The 16909-nt window shown below is 41.9% G+C and overlaps 2 protein-coding genes across 2 annotated transcripts in view; both read left to right on the top strand.

Annotated features, from left to right (window-relative positions):
- The window catches only part of LOC133664304 (uncharacterized), a 48685-nt gene that overhangs the window by 18718 nt on the left and 13058 nt on the right, over positions 1-16909 (top strand). Inside the window, exons 11-15 of the mRNA XM_062068812.1 lie at positions 3160-3405; positions 3478-3581; positions 9789-10178; positions 10238-10361; positions 13500-13791. Of these exons, the coding sequence (XP_061924796.1) occupies positions 3160-3405; positions 3478-3581; positions 9789-10178; positions 10238-10361; positions 13500-13791 (1156 nt within the window). The remainder of the gene's footprint in view (positions 1-3159; positions 3406-3477; positions 3582-9788; positions 10179-10237; positions 10362-13499; positions 13792-16909) is intronic.
- On the top strand, positions 3034-15851 carry LOC133665461 (solute carrier family 22 member 13-like). The gene is made up of 10 exons (XM_062070761.1): positions 3034-3405; positions 3478-3581; positions 9789-9943; positions 10010-10178; positions 10238-10361; positions 10437-10537; positions 10602-10816; positions 10899-11007; positions 11845-12051; positions 15724-15851. The coding sequence occupies exons 1-10, from the start codon at positions 3034-3036 to the stop codon at positions 15785-15787; spliced, it is 1620 nt and encodes a 539-aa protein (XP_061926745.1). The 3' UTR covers positions 15788-15851.

Genomic DNA, 16909 nt, shown 5'->3' with positions numbered 1-16909 from the left:
GAGACACATTTTTGAAGCTTCTCAGGTGGAATTCTTTCCCATCCTTGCTTGATGTACAGCTTAAGTTGTTCAACAGTCCGGGGGTCTCCCTTGTGCTATTTTAAGCTTCATAATGCGCCACACATTTTCAATGGGAGACAGGTCTGGACTACAGGCAGGCCAGTCTAGTACCCGCACTCTTTTACTATGAAGCCACGTTGATGTAACACGTGGCTTGGCATTGTCTTGCTGAAATAAGCAGGGGCGTCCATGGTAACGTTGCTTGGAAGGCAACATATGTTGCTCCAAAACCTGTATGTACCTTTCAGCATTAATGGTGCCTTCACAGATGTGTAAGTTACCCATGTCTTGGGCACTAATACACCCCCATACCATCACACATGCTGGCTTTTACACTTTGCGCCTAGAACAATCCGGATGGTTCTTTTCCTCTTTGGTCCGGAGGACACGACGTCCACAGTTTCCAAAATCAATTTTGAAATGTGGACTCGTCAGACCACAGAACACTTTTCCACTTTGTATCAGTCCATCTTAGATGAGCTCGGGCCCAGCGAAGCCGACGGCGTTTCTGGGTGTTGTTGATAAACGGTTTTCGCCTTGCATAGGAGAGTTTTAACTTGCACTTACAGATGTAGCGACCAACTGTAGTTACTGACAGTGGGTTTCTGAAGTGTTCCTGAGCCCATGTGGTGATATCCTTTACACACTGATGTCTCTTGTTGATGCAGTACAGCCTGAGGGATGGACGGTCACGGGCTTAGCTGCTTACCTGCAGTGATTTCTCCAGATTCTCTGAACCCTTTGATGATATTACGGAGCGTAGATGGTGAAATCCCTAAATTCCTTGCAATAGCTGGTTGAGAAAGGTTTTTCTTAAACTGTTCAACAATTTGCTCACGCATTTGTTGACAAAGTGGTGACCCTCGCCCCATCCTTGTTTGTGAATTAACTGAGCATTTCATGGAATCTACTTTTATACCCAATCATGGCACCCACCTGTTCCCAATTTGCCTGCTCACCTGTGGGATGTTCCAAATAAGTGTTTGATGAGCATTCCTCAACTTTATCAGTATTTATTGCCACCTTTCCCAACTTCTTTGTCACGTGTTGCTGGCATCAAATTCTAAAGTTAATGATTATTTGCACACAAAAAAAAAAGCTTTATCAGTTTGAACATCAAATATGTTGTCTTTGTAGCATATTCAACTGAATATGGCTTGAAAAGGATTTGCAAATCATTGTATTCCGTTTATATTTACATCTAACGCCATTTCCCAACTCATATGATTTTCTCGACAAAGCAGCTCATTTGGACAGAACACCAGACCAGAAGCTGTGCTGACTTGAGATGTTCGATGCACGGTCAACAGGATGTGCAAAGTCCTCGACCGCACCGCCATATTCCTCAATTTCCTGTTTAATGTCCGTTAAACCAGACATGTACTTTATTAACAAATTCATCACCTTTTTCACTCGAAACCAAGCATGTTTTCCTTTTGTCTCTTCCTCAATGAAATGAAAATCATGGAATATGACTTATAAGTTAATGACATGTGAAGACAAATCAATAACAAAAAAATTAAACCCAACAGTTAATTTTAAATAAACGTATGCATTGCCTTCTTTTGTTTTCTATGTTGTTTTTCCAGAAACATTAGCTCGATGAAAACAAAAAACAACAGTAGAAAAGTAACACAAACTACATGTTAAGAGTTGTTGTTGTGTGTCTAGTCTAGTGACTTATTTTGTTTCAGTGGGAGGCAGAAATCAATCAATCAATCAATCAATCAATCAATCAATCAAACTTTATTTAGATCACAAGTGTCTCATGAACCACATATTTGATACCAACTAATCTATTCATTGAATTTCTATTTTCATCAATATTTTCAATACAAGCTGAGATATAATGCCATCAAAGCAACATTATCATGGACGCCCCTGCTTATTTCAGTGGCCTTGTGGTTAGTATCCGCCCTGAGATCAGTAGGTCGTGAGTTCAAACCCCGGCCGAGTCATACCAAAGACTATAAAAATGGGACCCATTGCCTCCCTGCTTGGCACTCAAGGGTTGGAATTGGGGGCCGAGTCCCCAAAATTATTCCCGAGCGCGGCCACCGCTGCTGCTCACTGCTCCCCTCACCGCCCAGGGTGGTGGAACAAGGGGATGGGTCAAATGCAGAGGGTAATTTCACTTCACCTAGTGTGTGTGTGTGTGTGTGTGACTATCAGTGGTACTTTAACTTTAACTTTAAGACAATGCCTATGGCTTCATAGTAAAAGAGTGCGGGTACTAGACCGGCCTGCCTGTAGTCCAGACCTGTCTCCCATTGAAAATGTGTGGCGCATTATGAAGCCTAAAATACCACGACGCTGTACGTTGTTGCGTCGACCAGTTCTTTCTCCCAGGGAATTTAAGTTACTGGTCAATCCCAAGTTCTTTCGATGACATATAAGCTCAGCAAGAAGGACCATCAAGACAGAATAGGAACATTTTCAAGTTTTACGAAAGCTTTAGGAGATCATCTTAACCAATACTCTAGATGATCTGACATTCAAACGGAAAAGCCAACTTCTTGCACACAAAGAAAGCCCTCCCCCTAAGGAAGATTTGGGGGTTTGAGACACTAAACAGACAATCTGAAGACAAAGAGAGACTGGTAGAATATACAAAGGAAAAGTACTAGCTACTCTAAACATGGCTATGTAAAAAGAAAGAACTCTTAAACACATATGCATCCTCCACAACATCAAGCGAGAATGGGAAATGATTCCACCTGAAAAGCTTCAAAAATGTGTCTCCTCAGTTCCCAAACGTTTACCGAGTGTTGTTAAAAGGAAAGGCCATGTAATACAGTGGTAAAAATGCCACTGTGGCAACTTTTTTGCAATGTGTTGCTGCCATTAAATTCCAAATTAATGATTATTTGCACAGAGACAGAGTCCGCACTAGAACCGGTTTCTCACAATGTTCTTACTTAAACACACAACTAACATGAACTCTTGAGAACACAGCCGTCTGGCACGGGGAACATGGCTTTTGGGGAGATTCTGCAGGCCATTGGAGAATTTGGAATTTTCCAGAAGCTCATACTTTTTGGATTAACTCTTCCAAATATATTTATGAGTGCTTCTCTGTGTAGTTTTCTTTTCATCCAGTCTGATCCAGAGACACGTTGTGACACGGACTGGATCCTCAAGGCTGCTCCCAACCTGACGTTGGAGGAGCAGCTGAACCTGACCCTTCCTCTGGAGCAGGACGGTTCTTTCAGCAGGTGTCGCATGTTCGATCCAGTGGACTGGGACATCGGATCCATCAGGGACCGCGGACTCAATGAGACCACGGTGTGCCAGAATGGTTGGGTGTACAACGACACGACGTACCAGTCCACCATTGTCACTGACGTAAGTGACTACACGCTAATTTGCTGTCTCGGTTGTTTCAGACATGCTAATTCTGTGAGTGTTGCCTCGTAGTTTGATCTGGTGTGTGACAGGTCCAACATACCTGCACTGGTGGAGACAGTTTTCATGGCTGGTTGTCTTGTTGGTTCTTTCGTCTTTGGACCTCTTGCTGAATCGTAAGTAACTTAAAGGGCCATACCTTGGTCCTTATTGCATAGTTCTCGACCTAAACATCTCTACAGGTAAAATCACTCCCAAATTAGACACAACGGTGGTTTTACCTTGTTTTCTAAAGAGTTTCAGGACGTTTTGAAACGCCCAATTTGAGCTCCAAAATGTAACTTGCCTGCTAACGCCACCTACCGAACAGGAAGCAATTTCTTATAGTATGTGTTCTGGTAGCATCTTCATCCCGAATCATGAATTTGGAGGAATGATCAAATAACTCTTCAGCCTATTCGGTAATCGCGGGCTTTCCCTTGACAAATTCCAAAAATTCCCAGATTTCTTAGAATTCCAGGTTTTCCAAGACATTTTTCCATCCATCCATTTTCTACTGCTTGTCCCTTTTGGGGTCGCGTGGGTTGCTGGAGCCTATCTCAGCCGCGGGACATTTGCCATTTTTCAAACTTTCACCATTTCCACATTTTTCAACCTATTCAAACCATTCCACCTTCAACACATTCCACCATTCTGGAAATTCAAACTATCATTTTTCCATGTTCAAAGAAATTCCAGGATTTTCCAGAATCCCTTCTTTTCTAAATCCCCATTTCCACCCTTTTTTCTGGCGGCGACTACTCCCACATTTTTCAACGCATTTCAACCGTTCTACCGTCAAAACATTCCTCTTAATCAGGACAAAAAACGAAGTAGTTTTTTTGAACTGTAAAAATTCCCGGTTTTCCCAAAATTCCAGGACTTCCGTAATACCATTTCTCAATTCAACATGTTACTACTTCAACATTTCTCGATCGATTTGAAAAATTTCAACACCGACCATTTCAACTCATTCAATCTTTTTACCATTTTTGAATAAATTCCCGCTTTTCCCGAAATTCCAAAATATTTTCTGAAATTCCCATTGAAATGAATGGGACATTCTTCAAAGTCCAACAATTCCCATGTTTTTCATCTGATTTAAACTGTTCCAACTTCAAAATATTCCGCCTGTTCAGGAATTGTGTGCTTTACTTCAATAATTCAAAAAAAAAATTCCTGGATTTCCCATAATTCATTTTTTTGCATTATCCCCATTCAAAATGAATTGGACATTTTTCAAACTTTCACCATTTCCACATTTTTCAACCTATTCAAACCATTCCACCTTCAACACATTCCACCATTCTGGAAATTCAAACTATCATTTTTCCATGTTCAAAGAAATTCCAGGGTTTTCCAGAATACCTGCTTTTCCAAAGCCCTATTTCCACCAGGGGGGCGGGGTTGAGGGGGGGGGGGGGGGGGGGGGGAGGAGTATATTTATAGCTAGAATTCACTGAAAGTCAGGTATTTATTTTATTTATATATATGATTGATTGATGATTGATATATATATATATATATATATATATATATATATATATATATATATATATATATATATATATATATATATATATATATAGCGCTTTTAGTATTTAATAATAGAAAAGCGAGATATAAAATCTAATCCATTATTATTATATATATATATATATATATATATATATATATATATATATATATATATATATATATATATATATATATATATATATATATATATATATATATATATATATTCTTATATATGTATATATATATATAAGAAATATATATATATATATATAAAATCTAATCCATTATTATTATTATATATATATATATATATATATATATATATATATATATATATATATATATATATATATATATATATATATATATATATATATATATATATATTTCTTATATATGTATATATATATATAAGAAATACTTAAATATTCCACTTTTGAATATTTTTTGGGGAAAATATTTTGTCTGCCATATAAAAAAATTAAGCTGTTTTGTTTAAAGAAGGGCCTAGAACGAACAAAAAAAAAACATAAACAACAACAAAAGTTATAATTGACGGATAGATCTGAAGTTGATCTTGAGACTGTTGTGTTAAAAGTACAAAAAAAAGTATGATTTATTTTTTAATACTTTACTGAGCAGGACCCTTTTGGATCCCCAATAATTTTAGTGGAACTTTTTTTTTTTTTTTAAGTGTCTATTTAAGTTGCTCAAAAATAATACTGAATTAATGTTGTATGAGTTATGCTATGAACTCCAATTATTATATCATCTCAAATATTCCACTTTAAAATGTTATTGGGGGAAAATATTGCATATTTTGTGTTTTTTCCATAAAAAAAAGGGTTTTCTTTGACAAAAAGAGCATACAACTTAAATCTTGAAAAAACACTTTATATTGACAGATAGACCTAATGTTGATCTGGAGATTTAGACCTTGAATAATATAATAATACTAAATAATGACAAATTTTTTATATTTTTTTTTACCTAAACCCTTTGGGGTCCCCAGGATCAAGCCTGAGTGGAGGCCTAAATGTATATTTTTATACATATATTGTATTGGTTTTTAAAATAAAAAATATCAAAATGGTCCCGGCTTGCTTTGATATTTCAGTGTGCGGCCCTCAGTGGAAAAAGTTTGGACACCCCTGCCTTAAAACATTCACATGTTGCATGAGATGATGAGCTTCCTGGTTGCAGCCAGAAACTTAAAACCAGACTCACCAACATCAGCATCAAGGAGGGTGACTCCCTCATTACAGACAAAATGGAGGCAGCTAGCAGACTTAACGCCTTTTTCACCAGCATAGCCGCAACTCTTGTCAACAAGCTGTCCCACCACTCTGGTCGTTTTGGTGTAGAACACATTAAAGCCTTCTACAGAAAGCTAGGAGTATCCAACAATGATTTCAAATTAGAAATGGTCACAGCTGATGAGGTGTTTAAAAAATTGAGCGCGCTCCACCCAAACAAGGCCACCGGCCTTGACAATATTCCCTCCAGATTCCTCAGGGACTCTGCCTCCATCATTGCCCCGATCATCATGCACATAATAAACCAATCAATTACACAAGGCCAAGTACCAAAATATTTTAAGATAGCAAGAGTAACTCCCCTCTTTAAAAAAGGAAGCAAATTAGAACCTGGCAACTACCGACCTGTTTCTATCCTCAGTTCCATCTCAAAAGTAATGGAAAAAATAGTTTATGAACAGGTCGATAGTTACCTTGCCACTAATAAACTCATGTACACATTCCAATCCGGCTTCAGAACTAACCACTCCACTGACACATGCCTTCTCTATCTGACCGACCACATCAAACATGAGGTGGACGCGGGCAAATACTGCGGCATGGTCATGCTGGACCTTCAGAAGGCCTTTGACACCGTTAACCACGCTATACTGTTGGATAAGCTCAGAGCAATCGGTTTTAACAAAACCTCATGGAGCTGGATGCAATCTTACTTGGAGGGGAGGGAGCAGGTGGTAGAGGTAAACGGCACTGTCCCCCCCCTCTCGGTGAGCTGTGGAGTCCCCAAGGCAGTATATTGGGACCTTTACTGTTCCTAATATACATAAACGACTTGTCATCGGCATGCGACTGTGAATTGTTTTTGTTTGCGGATGACTCTGCCCTGCTGGTATCCGGCAAGGACAAGTCACAGGTGGAGAAAATCCTCAGTGCTGAGCTGTGTAGAACTTGCACCTGGCTCGCTGAAAGTCAATGACTTCACTATAAAAGTGGGTGACATTGTTATCACCAGGAAAGATGAGGTCACCTACCTAGGTTCCATTCTAGAGGCTAACCTTTCCTGTGATAAAATGGCAACCAAAGTAATCAAAAAGGTTAACCAACGACTGAGATTTCTCTACAGAATCTCCTCTCTGGTCAACAAAAGCACCATGAGGATTCTGGCGGGAACTCTCGTTCAACCCTTTTTCGATTACGCATGCACCTCCTGGTACCCTAGCACCTCCATAACCCTCAAATCTAAACTCCAAACATCTCAGAACAAGCTAGTCAGATTACTTCTAGACCTCCACCCCAGATCCCACCTCACTCCTACCCACTTCTCTAAAGTGGGCTGGCTCAGGGTGGAGGACAGAGTTAAACAACTTGCACTGAGCCCAGTCTATAAAAATACGCTACACCTCCCTGATACCGAAGTACATGTCAAACTACTTCCTTAACGTAAATGACCGCCATAATCACAACACCAGGGGGAGCTCCACTAACCACGTTAAACCCAGATTCCGATCTAACAAAGGTCTTAACTCATTCTCTTTCTATGCCACATCAATGTGGAATGCGCTCCCAACAGGTATAAAAGAAAGGGCATCTCTATCCTCCTTCAAAACCGCACTAAAAGTTCACCTCCAGGCAGCTACAACCTTAAACTAACACCCTCCCCGGATTGCTAATAATCAAATGTAAACAATCAAATGCAGATACTTTTTCTTATGCCTTCTGATCTCTCTCTCTCTCTCTCTCTCTCTCTCTCTCTCTCTCTCTCTCTCTCTCTCTCTCTCTCTCTCTCTCTCTCTCTCTCTCTCTCTCTCTCTGTCCACTACTTGCTGTCCATATCCTACCCCACCCCCCCCTCCACACCCCTGATTGTAAATAATGTAAATAATTCAATGTGATTATCTTGTGTGATGACTGTATTATGATGGTAGTATATATCTGATAGTATATATCTGTATCATGAATCAATTTAAGTGGACCCCGACTTAAACAAGTTGAAAAACTTTTTCGGGTGTTACCATTTAGAGGTCAATTGTACGGAATATGTACTTCACTGTGCAACCTACTAATAAAAGTCTCAATCAATCCAAAAAAATGAAGTGTTTATAAACTTTATGTCCGTAAAATAAATATTTTTATTAGCAATTATGTAGTCCTGTAACATAATTTCATAATTAATATCCAAAAAATAACATTCTTAACAAATGACAGTAGAATAAGCACACTCATTGAGGAGTCATAGTAAAACAACCTGAAATTTACACTTTACTTTAAAGAATATATACTAAATACAAAAAGTATCATTGCATTGACTGTGCATGTGGAACAAACAAAAATGGCACAAAATGATTGCAGTGAAATAAAGTGAACAAGAAACTTTTGTCAGCTTCAACATTTTTGGACAGTTTTTTTTTCTGGTCTACAGAAATTAAACAAAGCTGAACAAATAAAGACTCTCCGACCTCCTTCAGCCTTACTGCCCCACCCGATCCCTAAGATCAGCCGATCAGCTGCTACTGACGGTCCCGGACACAAGGCTGAAGCTTAGAGGTGACAGAGCTTTCGCTGCTGCTGCTCCCAAGCTCTGGAACGACCTACCTCTGAGTGTTAGACAAGCCTCCTCTCTTCCTGTTTTTAAATCTCTCTTAAAAACATACTTTTATTCCATGGCTTTTAACACTGAGTGGTACCCATCCTGCAATGGCGCCCCATAATACACCTGCTGTGAACCTGTTTTTATGTTTTTATGTTTTTTATATTGTATTTTTTTTTATTTTTATCGTGTTCTGTTTGTGTTGTGTTGTGTTTGCTCAGTTCTCGTATTATTTTTAACCTGCCCATTGTACTGCACTTTGGCTACCCCTGTGGTAAATTTTAAATGTGCTTTATAAATAAAGTTGATTTGATTTGATTTGACTTCACGTTTAATGTTGGAGTTGTCCAACTTTTTGTGTGGCCATCAACGCACCAGTGGCTAGTTGCCATAGTGTATGTGTTGGTGCAGGTGTGAGAGAGCAAGCGGCTGCTGTTGATATAACAGATGACAAAGAGTTGCTTTTGGCTTGGTTTGTACGGTAGACAACGACCAAAAGTATTTTACACATTGTTTTGGTGTGGTTATGGCCGACAAACAATTTCGCTAAATAAAGGGACCGATGGAATTCCTGTCCTCCTTAGAGTGTCTCCGCAGACGTTACAATAATTTAAGTGTTGACAAACATTGTTTTATCTGTTGTGGCCGCCTTTCGTCACTTGTTACTCACAGTTGCATTGCAAAATCGTACAAAACAAACGATTTGTTTATTTTGTTTAGAGTGGGATTTGACTTTTTGCGCGGCATAGATTTGCTGTGCGCAGAGGATGCGTGAGCAGTGCGCAATTGTGCAGGTGCGCACCTTAGAGGGAACGTTGTTGGCAAGTATGCGTCAAACACATCGGTAACGGCGCTGTAACATACATAAAAATGTTCAATTGGATTAGTTGTTACTGGTAAAAGTTGTTACGTCAAGCCGTTTTTCCTAACACTGGGGAAGAATAACCGGACAACTAACTATCTGGAATGTCCATTTTTAGATTTGGTCGTCTGAGAACAACGCAGGTACCTGCCGTGCTCCTGATGGCGTGCAGCTTCATGGTCGGAGCGGCTCCAAATATCTACGTTTACATCGTGGCACAGTTCCTGGTTGGGGTTGGTTGCAGCGCATATCGAATGAACTCCACTGTATTAGGTATGGCATCCGACATTCGGGGGCTTGAACTGGTGTACAACTTGAGTGTAAAAAATGTCTTTATAGTCACAGAGTGGATAGGAGTCACCAAAAGGTCCTATGCCTCCTGTTTGAGTCAAGTGTTTGCTGCAGCTGGACAATGCTTCATGGCTGGACTGGTCTACGCCATTCGGAACTGGAGAATAGCTCAATACGTGCTGGGAGCAGCTTATTGCCCTTTGCTCTTCTACATGTGGTATGTCTTGTTAAATAGTGACTGTTTTTTTCCTTTTTGACTCCAACCTTTTATTCCAGGTGGATTCCAGAATCTGCCAGGTGGTTGTTGAGTCGAGGGAGAATTGAGGAAGCAAAGACGTTGATCATGAAAGTGGCCTCAATAAATAAACAGGAAGTCCCAGAGAATACTTTGGACTGCATGGTGTGCTTTATTAAATAACCCACTGAATGATTTGTTCCAGTCTTTAATCGTTTCTTCTTCTCTTGAACTACGCAGCTGGAGGATCATGAGGGAAACGAGGTCGAAAGTGGAGCCATGAAAATGCTTTTAACCACAAGAAAGCTGCTGATTTACTTGATAATTTCGTGTTTTTTCTGGTGTGTAAAAACATTTAGTCATTTAATTTTACATCCTCTCATTTATTTCTTTTTTCTCACCTAGGTTTTCGTCATACTTAGGCTACTTTTGTATTTCTCTCAGTGTTGGAAAATTGGGTTTGAACATCTTCCTGGTTCAGTGTGTGTTTGGAATCGCAGAAATACCCGCACACCTTCTGTGCATCTGGTTTTTGGAGTTGTTGGGAAGAAAAATGTCTGTGATTTTAACCCTCCTGGCAGGTGGCTTGTTCAGTGTCCTGACCGTGGCTTTCTCTCAAGGTGAATCCATCATTTTTCACAGAAATGATGCCTTAGCTTGGTCATATTACACTCACATATATTTCACTTGTTCCCATTCCAGACAAAGCTGTTGCTATCCTCGCTCTTTTAACAACAGGGAAGTTATTTTTGGACTGGAATATTTCGGTGTCTATGGTCTACGCTCAGGAGCTGTTCCCCACTTCAGTCAGGTAAGCAATATATATACCGTGTATGAATGTTCTCATTCATCCAGGTCAAGGTAATCTCAGGGCATTCAATGGATCGCAACTTGACTGTTTGGTTTGTCTTAGAAGACTTTTCGCCTCTGATCCGAGTTGGTTTTAACAGTTCATGCTCATAGACTTAGATTGTTCAGTTCTAGTATAGCGGCTAGTGCCAAAACCCCTAAATATTTATACCCTCCTGCAAATGTCTTCTAAGACAAACCAAACAGTCCAGTTGCGATTGATTGAATGCCCTGAGATCAACTTTTACAGTATACTGTGTATTCTTCTCAGGGTCGTGGGGTTGTGAAGGCCATGGCTTTGTTTTAGTTCTCAAAGTAAGCCCATAAAGCAGGGATATTAAACGTAATTGTTTTGGGGCCCACATTTCCAGAAAGCTAAGAACTGAGGGGCTTCTGTCTTCACTATTGGGCCTATTTTGTATATTCTTGAGAACCAGCGTCTTCTACAGTAGACATTTGATTTTGATTCATTTATTTTGTCAGAGTTACAGGAGCGCTGTGCTGTTTTTAAGAACCTTCTGCAAAAAAGCTAGACAATCATTTGAATGAATGTACAGTGGGGCAAAAAAGTATTTAGTCAGCCACCTATTGATTGTCAATGGGTGGCTGACTAAATACTTTTTTGCCCCACTGTATATTAGTTCAGTGTTTGTATATCCATTTTGTCATGGAGGCTACTGGGGGCTTTCCTCCTTATACGACAGCCCTGCGTACAACATATAGATTTTTTTTTCAAGTTTGTGTCAACATTTTATTCCCAGTGTTCTGTACTTCCAGTTCAACTCTTCTCTCTCCTCAGGCAATCAGCTGCTGGGTTATTGTCCATAGCTGGGCGAGTAGCTAGTCTCCTCTCTCCATCAATCAACATGTTGGCCTTTTATCACTGGCTTCTACCCAACATTATCTTCAGCACCCTTTCAATGCTTAGTGGAGTTCTGGGTTTCTTCCTCCCCGAAACCAGGGGCAAAGAACTGCCGGATTCTACCCGTGAGGTTGAGGGCAACAAGTAAGTCAACTAATTGATCTATTTTCTAGCATATAGTCTATGCTATGTTCTGGTGTTGGTGTGTTACGACAGTGAAGTGTGGTGCCGTAAAGCAGATTGACCCGCGCCTTCTGGAAGTGTCGTAAATTAAAATAAACAGTCGTGTTAGCATGCAGTCAAGTCTGCGTATCCTCAGATATAACATTGGCGACAAGGATGCCGCTTCCTTTTTCTCCTTTGCCTCCCTTTATCGCTCTGACCGGCGAGCTGTCTATCCCTTGGTCCTGCTGGCATTTGTCTTTTTAGCGGCAATCGTGCTAACAATGCTAGGCCATTCTAATCCACAGCCTGGGTAGCGAGGGTTAAAGGATTTTTAACACTCTTGGACCTGCGCAGAATTAAGCGGACAGTGTCGCTTTGCTTACCGGACATTTTGCTGGCTCACAGAGTGTTATCATCCTGTGAATCATCTTCCGCCAGCGGCGAAAACACCAACGGGGAGTTGGTACACAACTACGTCACCGATCTCGGCTACCTGGCGAGCCTCTGCAAATTTGGCCTTTTGGAAGAAGAAATGCCTCCAAATCTGAGGCCATGGTTCTCAGCAGGAAACCGATGGTTTGTATAGAGAACGAGACTCTGTCCCAGGTGGAGGAGTTTAAGTATCTCGGGGTCTTGTTCACAAGTGAGGGAAAGATGGAGAAGGAAATCAGCCGGAGAATTGGAGCAGCTGGGGCAGTTTTGCAGTCTCTCTGCCGCACTGTTGTGATGAAACGAGAGCTGAGCCAGTAGGCAAAGCTCTCAGGTCTACCGAGCTATCTACATTCCTACTCTCACCTGTGGTCATGAAATGTGGGTCATGACCGAAAGAATAAGATCGTAGATACAAGCGGCTGAAATGAGTTTCCTCAGAAGGGAGGCTGGCATCTCCCTTAGAGGTAGGGTGAGAAGTTCAGTCACCCGAGAGAGACTCGGAGTAGAGCCGCTGCTCCTTCGCTTGGAAAGGAGCCAGCTTAGGTGGTTCGGGCATCTTGTGCGGATGCCTCACAAGCGTCTCCCTAGGGAGGTCCTCGTTGCACGTCCCACTGGGAGGAGACCCAGGGGCAGGCCAAGGACCAGAGGGGGATTACATCTCCTCTCTGGCCTGGGATGCTTCGGGATCCCCCAGGAGGAAGTTGCTAATGTTGCTCTGGAAAGGGAAGTCTGGGGGTCTCTGCTGGAGCTGTTGTCCTGCCGACCCGATTCCGGATAAGCGGTTGATGATGGATGGATGTATGGATGGAAGAAGAAATGATTCGCGATCAGCTGGCTGAACGCACGACACTCCATAAGCCACGGGAGAAACTGTTTTTGTCAACAAACGACCTGTTGCAGTAGAAATGGCTTTTCAACTGGAGTCTGCTGCACAATTAGCATCGCGGCTAACCGACGTAGACCCCTCCTCTGCACACTTTGCACCACTGGCTCAGACAATGGCCCCAGATGCTCAGCCCCCTGGCAACCCCTCCCCTCACGTGGACTCCGAGGGGAATGTCGCAAGACGTCAGGCCGCTACAGCACGCAAGCTGTGTGGGAATTGTGGCTCTTCCGCCCACTCTACCCTTGCGCCAACTTGCTCAGCCACAGGACAGAGATGCCAGCGCTGTGCTAAGATGACCCACTTCTCTAAAGTGTACCGATCTGACCCCCCTGCTAATTCTCGGCCCAGCCCGTCCCAAGTGCCAAGCTCGGTGGGCTCCCACACAAAGCCGTTCAAATGGTGTACTGTAGAGCTGGGCGGTGGCTGGCTGCCGCTGCTCCTGCATCCAAGTTGCTGCTTAATGAATCAACAATAAGACGGCCCTTTCCAAGACAATCAATTAAAGCAGGAGCAGAGGAGCACTACAACTATGGACACATTAAAATTGGTATGGCGGGCACTGCCACCTTCTCCGTGCGCTATGGCTCCAGAGCCCTCCCAGCATTCACCTTCCAAGGAAAGGAAGGATGATGTGGGCCAATCCATGGCCCACATCATGGAGGGGAATTGCGTCAAATTGATGTGTAGCATACTAAATTGTTTACCATATTTTCAAAATATTATTACCAGAGGCTCTTTCCTCCTTTTTGAGAATTTGACATGTTTTAACCGTATTTAAGACAGCTTGAGGTTACTTGGGGTTACACAGAGTGATCATTCTTACAGTTTCATGCAAGTGATTAGAAATAACCAAAACACACATCAATGTCCCAAGAACAATAAATAGTATAGTCGGCAGGCCTGAAGGTCGGAGACGCAACTGTGCAATTGTGTACGCTTAAAACCGTTTGACGTCATTAAAGTTTAAAACAAATGTATGAATTGATGTGTATATTTGCTCAAATATTCCAATAAGTACATTATGGGGGGGCGAGGCTCAGAAGGTAGAGCAGTTGTCTGTAAATCCTGCTCACACTGGTGTATGAATGTGTAAGAATGTTTGATGGCGGTCGTAGAGACCATTGGCACATATTGGTAGCCACCGTTCCGTCAGTCTACCTCAAGGCAGCTGTGGCTACAAATTTAGCTTACCACCATCAACGTGTGAATGTGCGGTGAGTGAATAATGAGTTTCACTTTCAAAGTTTAGAAAGGGGCTACACAAAATGTAATCCTTTATTAAAACCACAGTTCTACAAGATTAGACTTGGACAAACTTTATGGATCCACAATTGGTAATTGTTCCACACAGTACCTCAGTTTCAAAGGATGGAAAGGGTAAGGATGGAAAGGAAAATGCAGGTATTAAGTAGACCTGTCTTGAGGTAGCTAACATAGAAGCGGTCAGGTAATAGACGGATATCATCTACTGCTGTATGGCCAGTGATTATACAGCTGGAATGAAGGAGTTCTTGAATCGAAGCTGAGGGAGCCTGTTGGAGTATGAGCCGCGCTGTCCCTCAATAGTCTTGTGGAGTGGGTGGGCAGGATTGTCCATGATGGCCAGCAGTTTGTCCAGTGTCCTCCTGTCCCTCACTGACACAAACGCCTCCAACTGCGTGCCAACAGTTTGGCCGGCTTTCCGCATCAGTTTGTCAATCCGGTTTAACTCCCTTTTGCTGGTGCTGCTCCCCCAACAAACCACTGCAAAGTACAGGGCACTGGCCACAACAGACTGATAAAAGATCTCCAACAGCTTGCTGCACACATTAAAGGACCTAAGCTTCCTCAGGAAAAAGAGTCTGCTCATGCCCTTCTTGTATGCAGCTTTGCTGTTGTCCTTCCAGTCCAGTCTGCTGTTCTAGTGGACTCCCAGGTACTTGTACTGCCCCACTACTGCCACCTTCCGGCTCTGGATTTTGATGGGCTCCAGAGGGGTCATTTTCTCCTTGAAGTCGATGACCAGCTCCTTGGTCTTAGGGGAATTAGGGAAATGATTGACCATATACTGAACAATGGTCTCAGTCAATCCAAAACGGTTTGTCAAATTGGAATATCCATCCATCCATCCATCCATCCATTTTCTACCAACACAGAAAGATCCCGAGGTTGGGATTGAACTCACGACTACTCAGGACCTTCGTATTGTGAGGCAGACGCACTAACCCCTCTGCCACCGTGCTGCCAAAAAAAAAAATTTGAATATTTTATTTTCAACCCGTAAATATTTTGATCCGAAACAATGCAAAAAGTGTATTAATGTATGCATTTTGTGTTTCCCTGTTCCTATACAGAAATGGGATTATCCTAAAAAATGGACGGAGTGAACACGCTGGCAGAAAACCAACAAGATTTTAGTTTGGATTGGGAATACTGCATGCCCCTTTTGTTGTGTGTCTCCAAAGTGTACAACATGCAGAATAAATATTTTAATTCATAGGTTCCCGGACTTTTAGTGACTCATTACGATCATGCATGTGTAGTGGATTCCGCTGTCTTTCTACAATGTCAATACGTTTGAAATACAACATATTTGTCAATCTAAAATACATGGATAGTATTTGTGCATCTCTACCTTAAATGACGATTTAATATGCATCTAGATCAGGGGTGTCAAACATACGGCCCGAGGCCCGGATCAGGCGCTAATAAGTATAAAAATGAGCCGAAATTCTTGAATGAAAGAAACTGCTGTTCTAAATGTGTCCACTGGATGTCACTATAGCAATTCTTTGTATCTTTGTAGATGATGCTACATATGTACAGAGTAAACCACATGATGTTAGTACAACAGTTGAGGGAAATGAGTGAACTGGGGGCGGCGTGGCGAAGTTGGTAGAGTGGCCGTGCCAGCAATCGGAGGGTTGCTGGTTACTGGGGTTCAATCCCCACCTTCTACCATCCTAGTCACGTCCGTTGTGTCCTTGGGCAAGAAACTTCACCCTTGCTCCTGATGGCTGCTGGTTAGCGCCTTGCATGGCAGCTCCCGCCATCGGTGTGTGAATGTGTGTGTGAATGGGTGAATGTGGAAATACTGTCAAAGCAAAGTGCTTTGAGTACCTTGAAGGTAGAAAAGCGCTATACAAGTATAACCCATTTAATGTAAAACCTACACTATATTGCCAAAAGTATTTGGCCCCCTGCCTTGACTCACATATGAACTTGAAGTGCCATCCCATTCCTAACCCATAGGGTTCAATATGATGCCGGTCCACCTTTTGCAGCTATTACAGCTTCAACTCTTCTGGGAAGGCTGTCCACAAGGTTGCGGAGTGTGTTTATAGGAATATTCCAACATTCTTCCAAAAGCGAATTGGTGAGGTCACACACTGATGTTGGTCAAGAAGGCCTGGCTCTCTGTCTCCGTTCTAATTCATCCCAAAGGTGTTCTATTGGGTTTGGGTCAGGACTCTGTGCAGGCCAGTCAAGTTCATCCACACCAGACTCTGTCATCCATGTCTTTATGGACCTTGCTTTGTG

The sequence above is a fragment of the Entelurus aequoreus genome, linkage group LG14 (assembly GCF_033978785.1).
Source record: "Entelurus aequoreus isolate RoL-2023_Sb linkage group LG14, RoL_Eaeq_v1.1, whole genome shotgun sequence".
Taxonomy (NCBI): Eukaryota; Metazoa; Chordata; class Actinopteri; order Syngnathiformes; family Syngnathidae; genus Entelurus; species Entelurus aequoreus.
The sequence above is the reverse complement of the archived record's forward strand: the minus strand, read 5'-3'. Positions and strand labels throughout refer to the sequence as shown.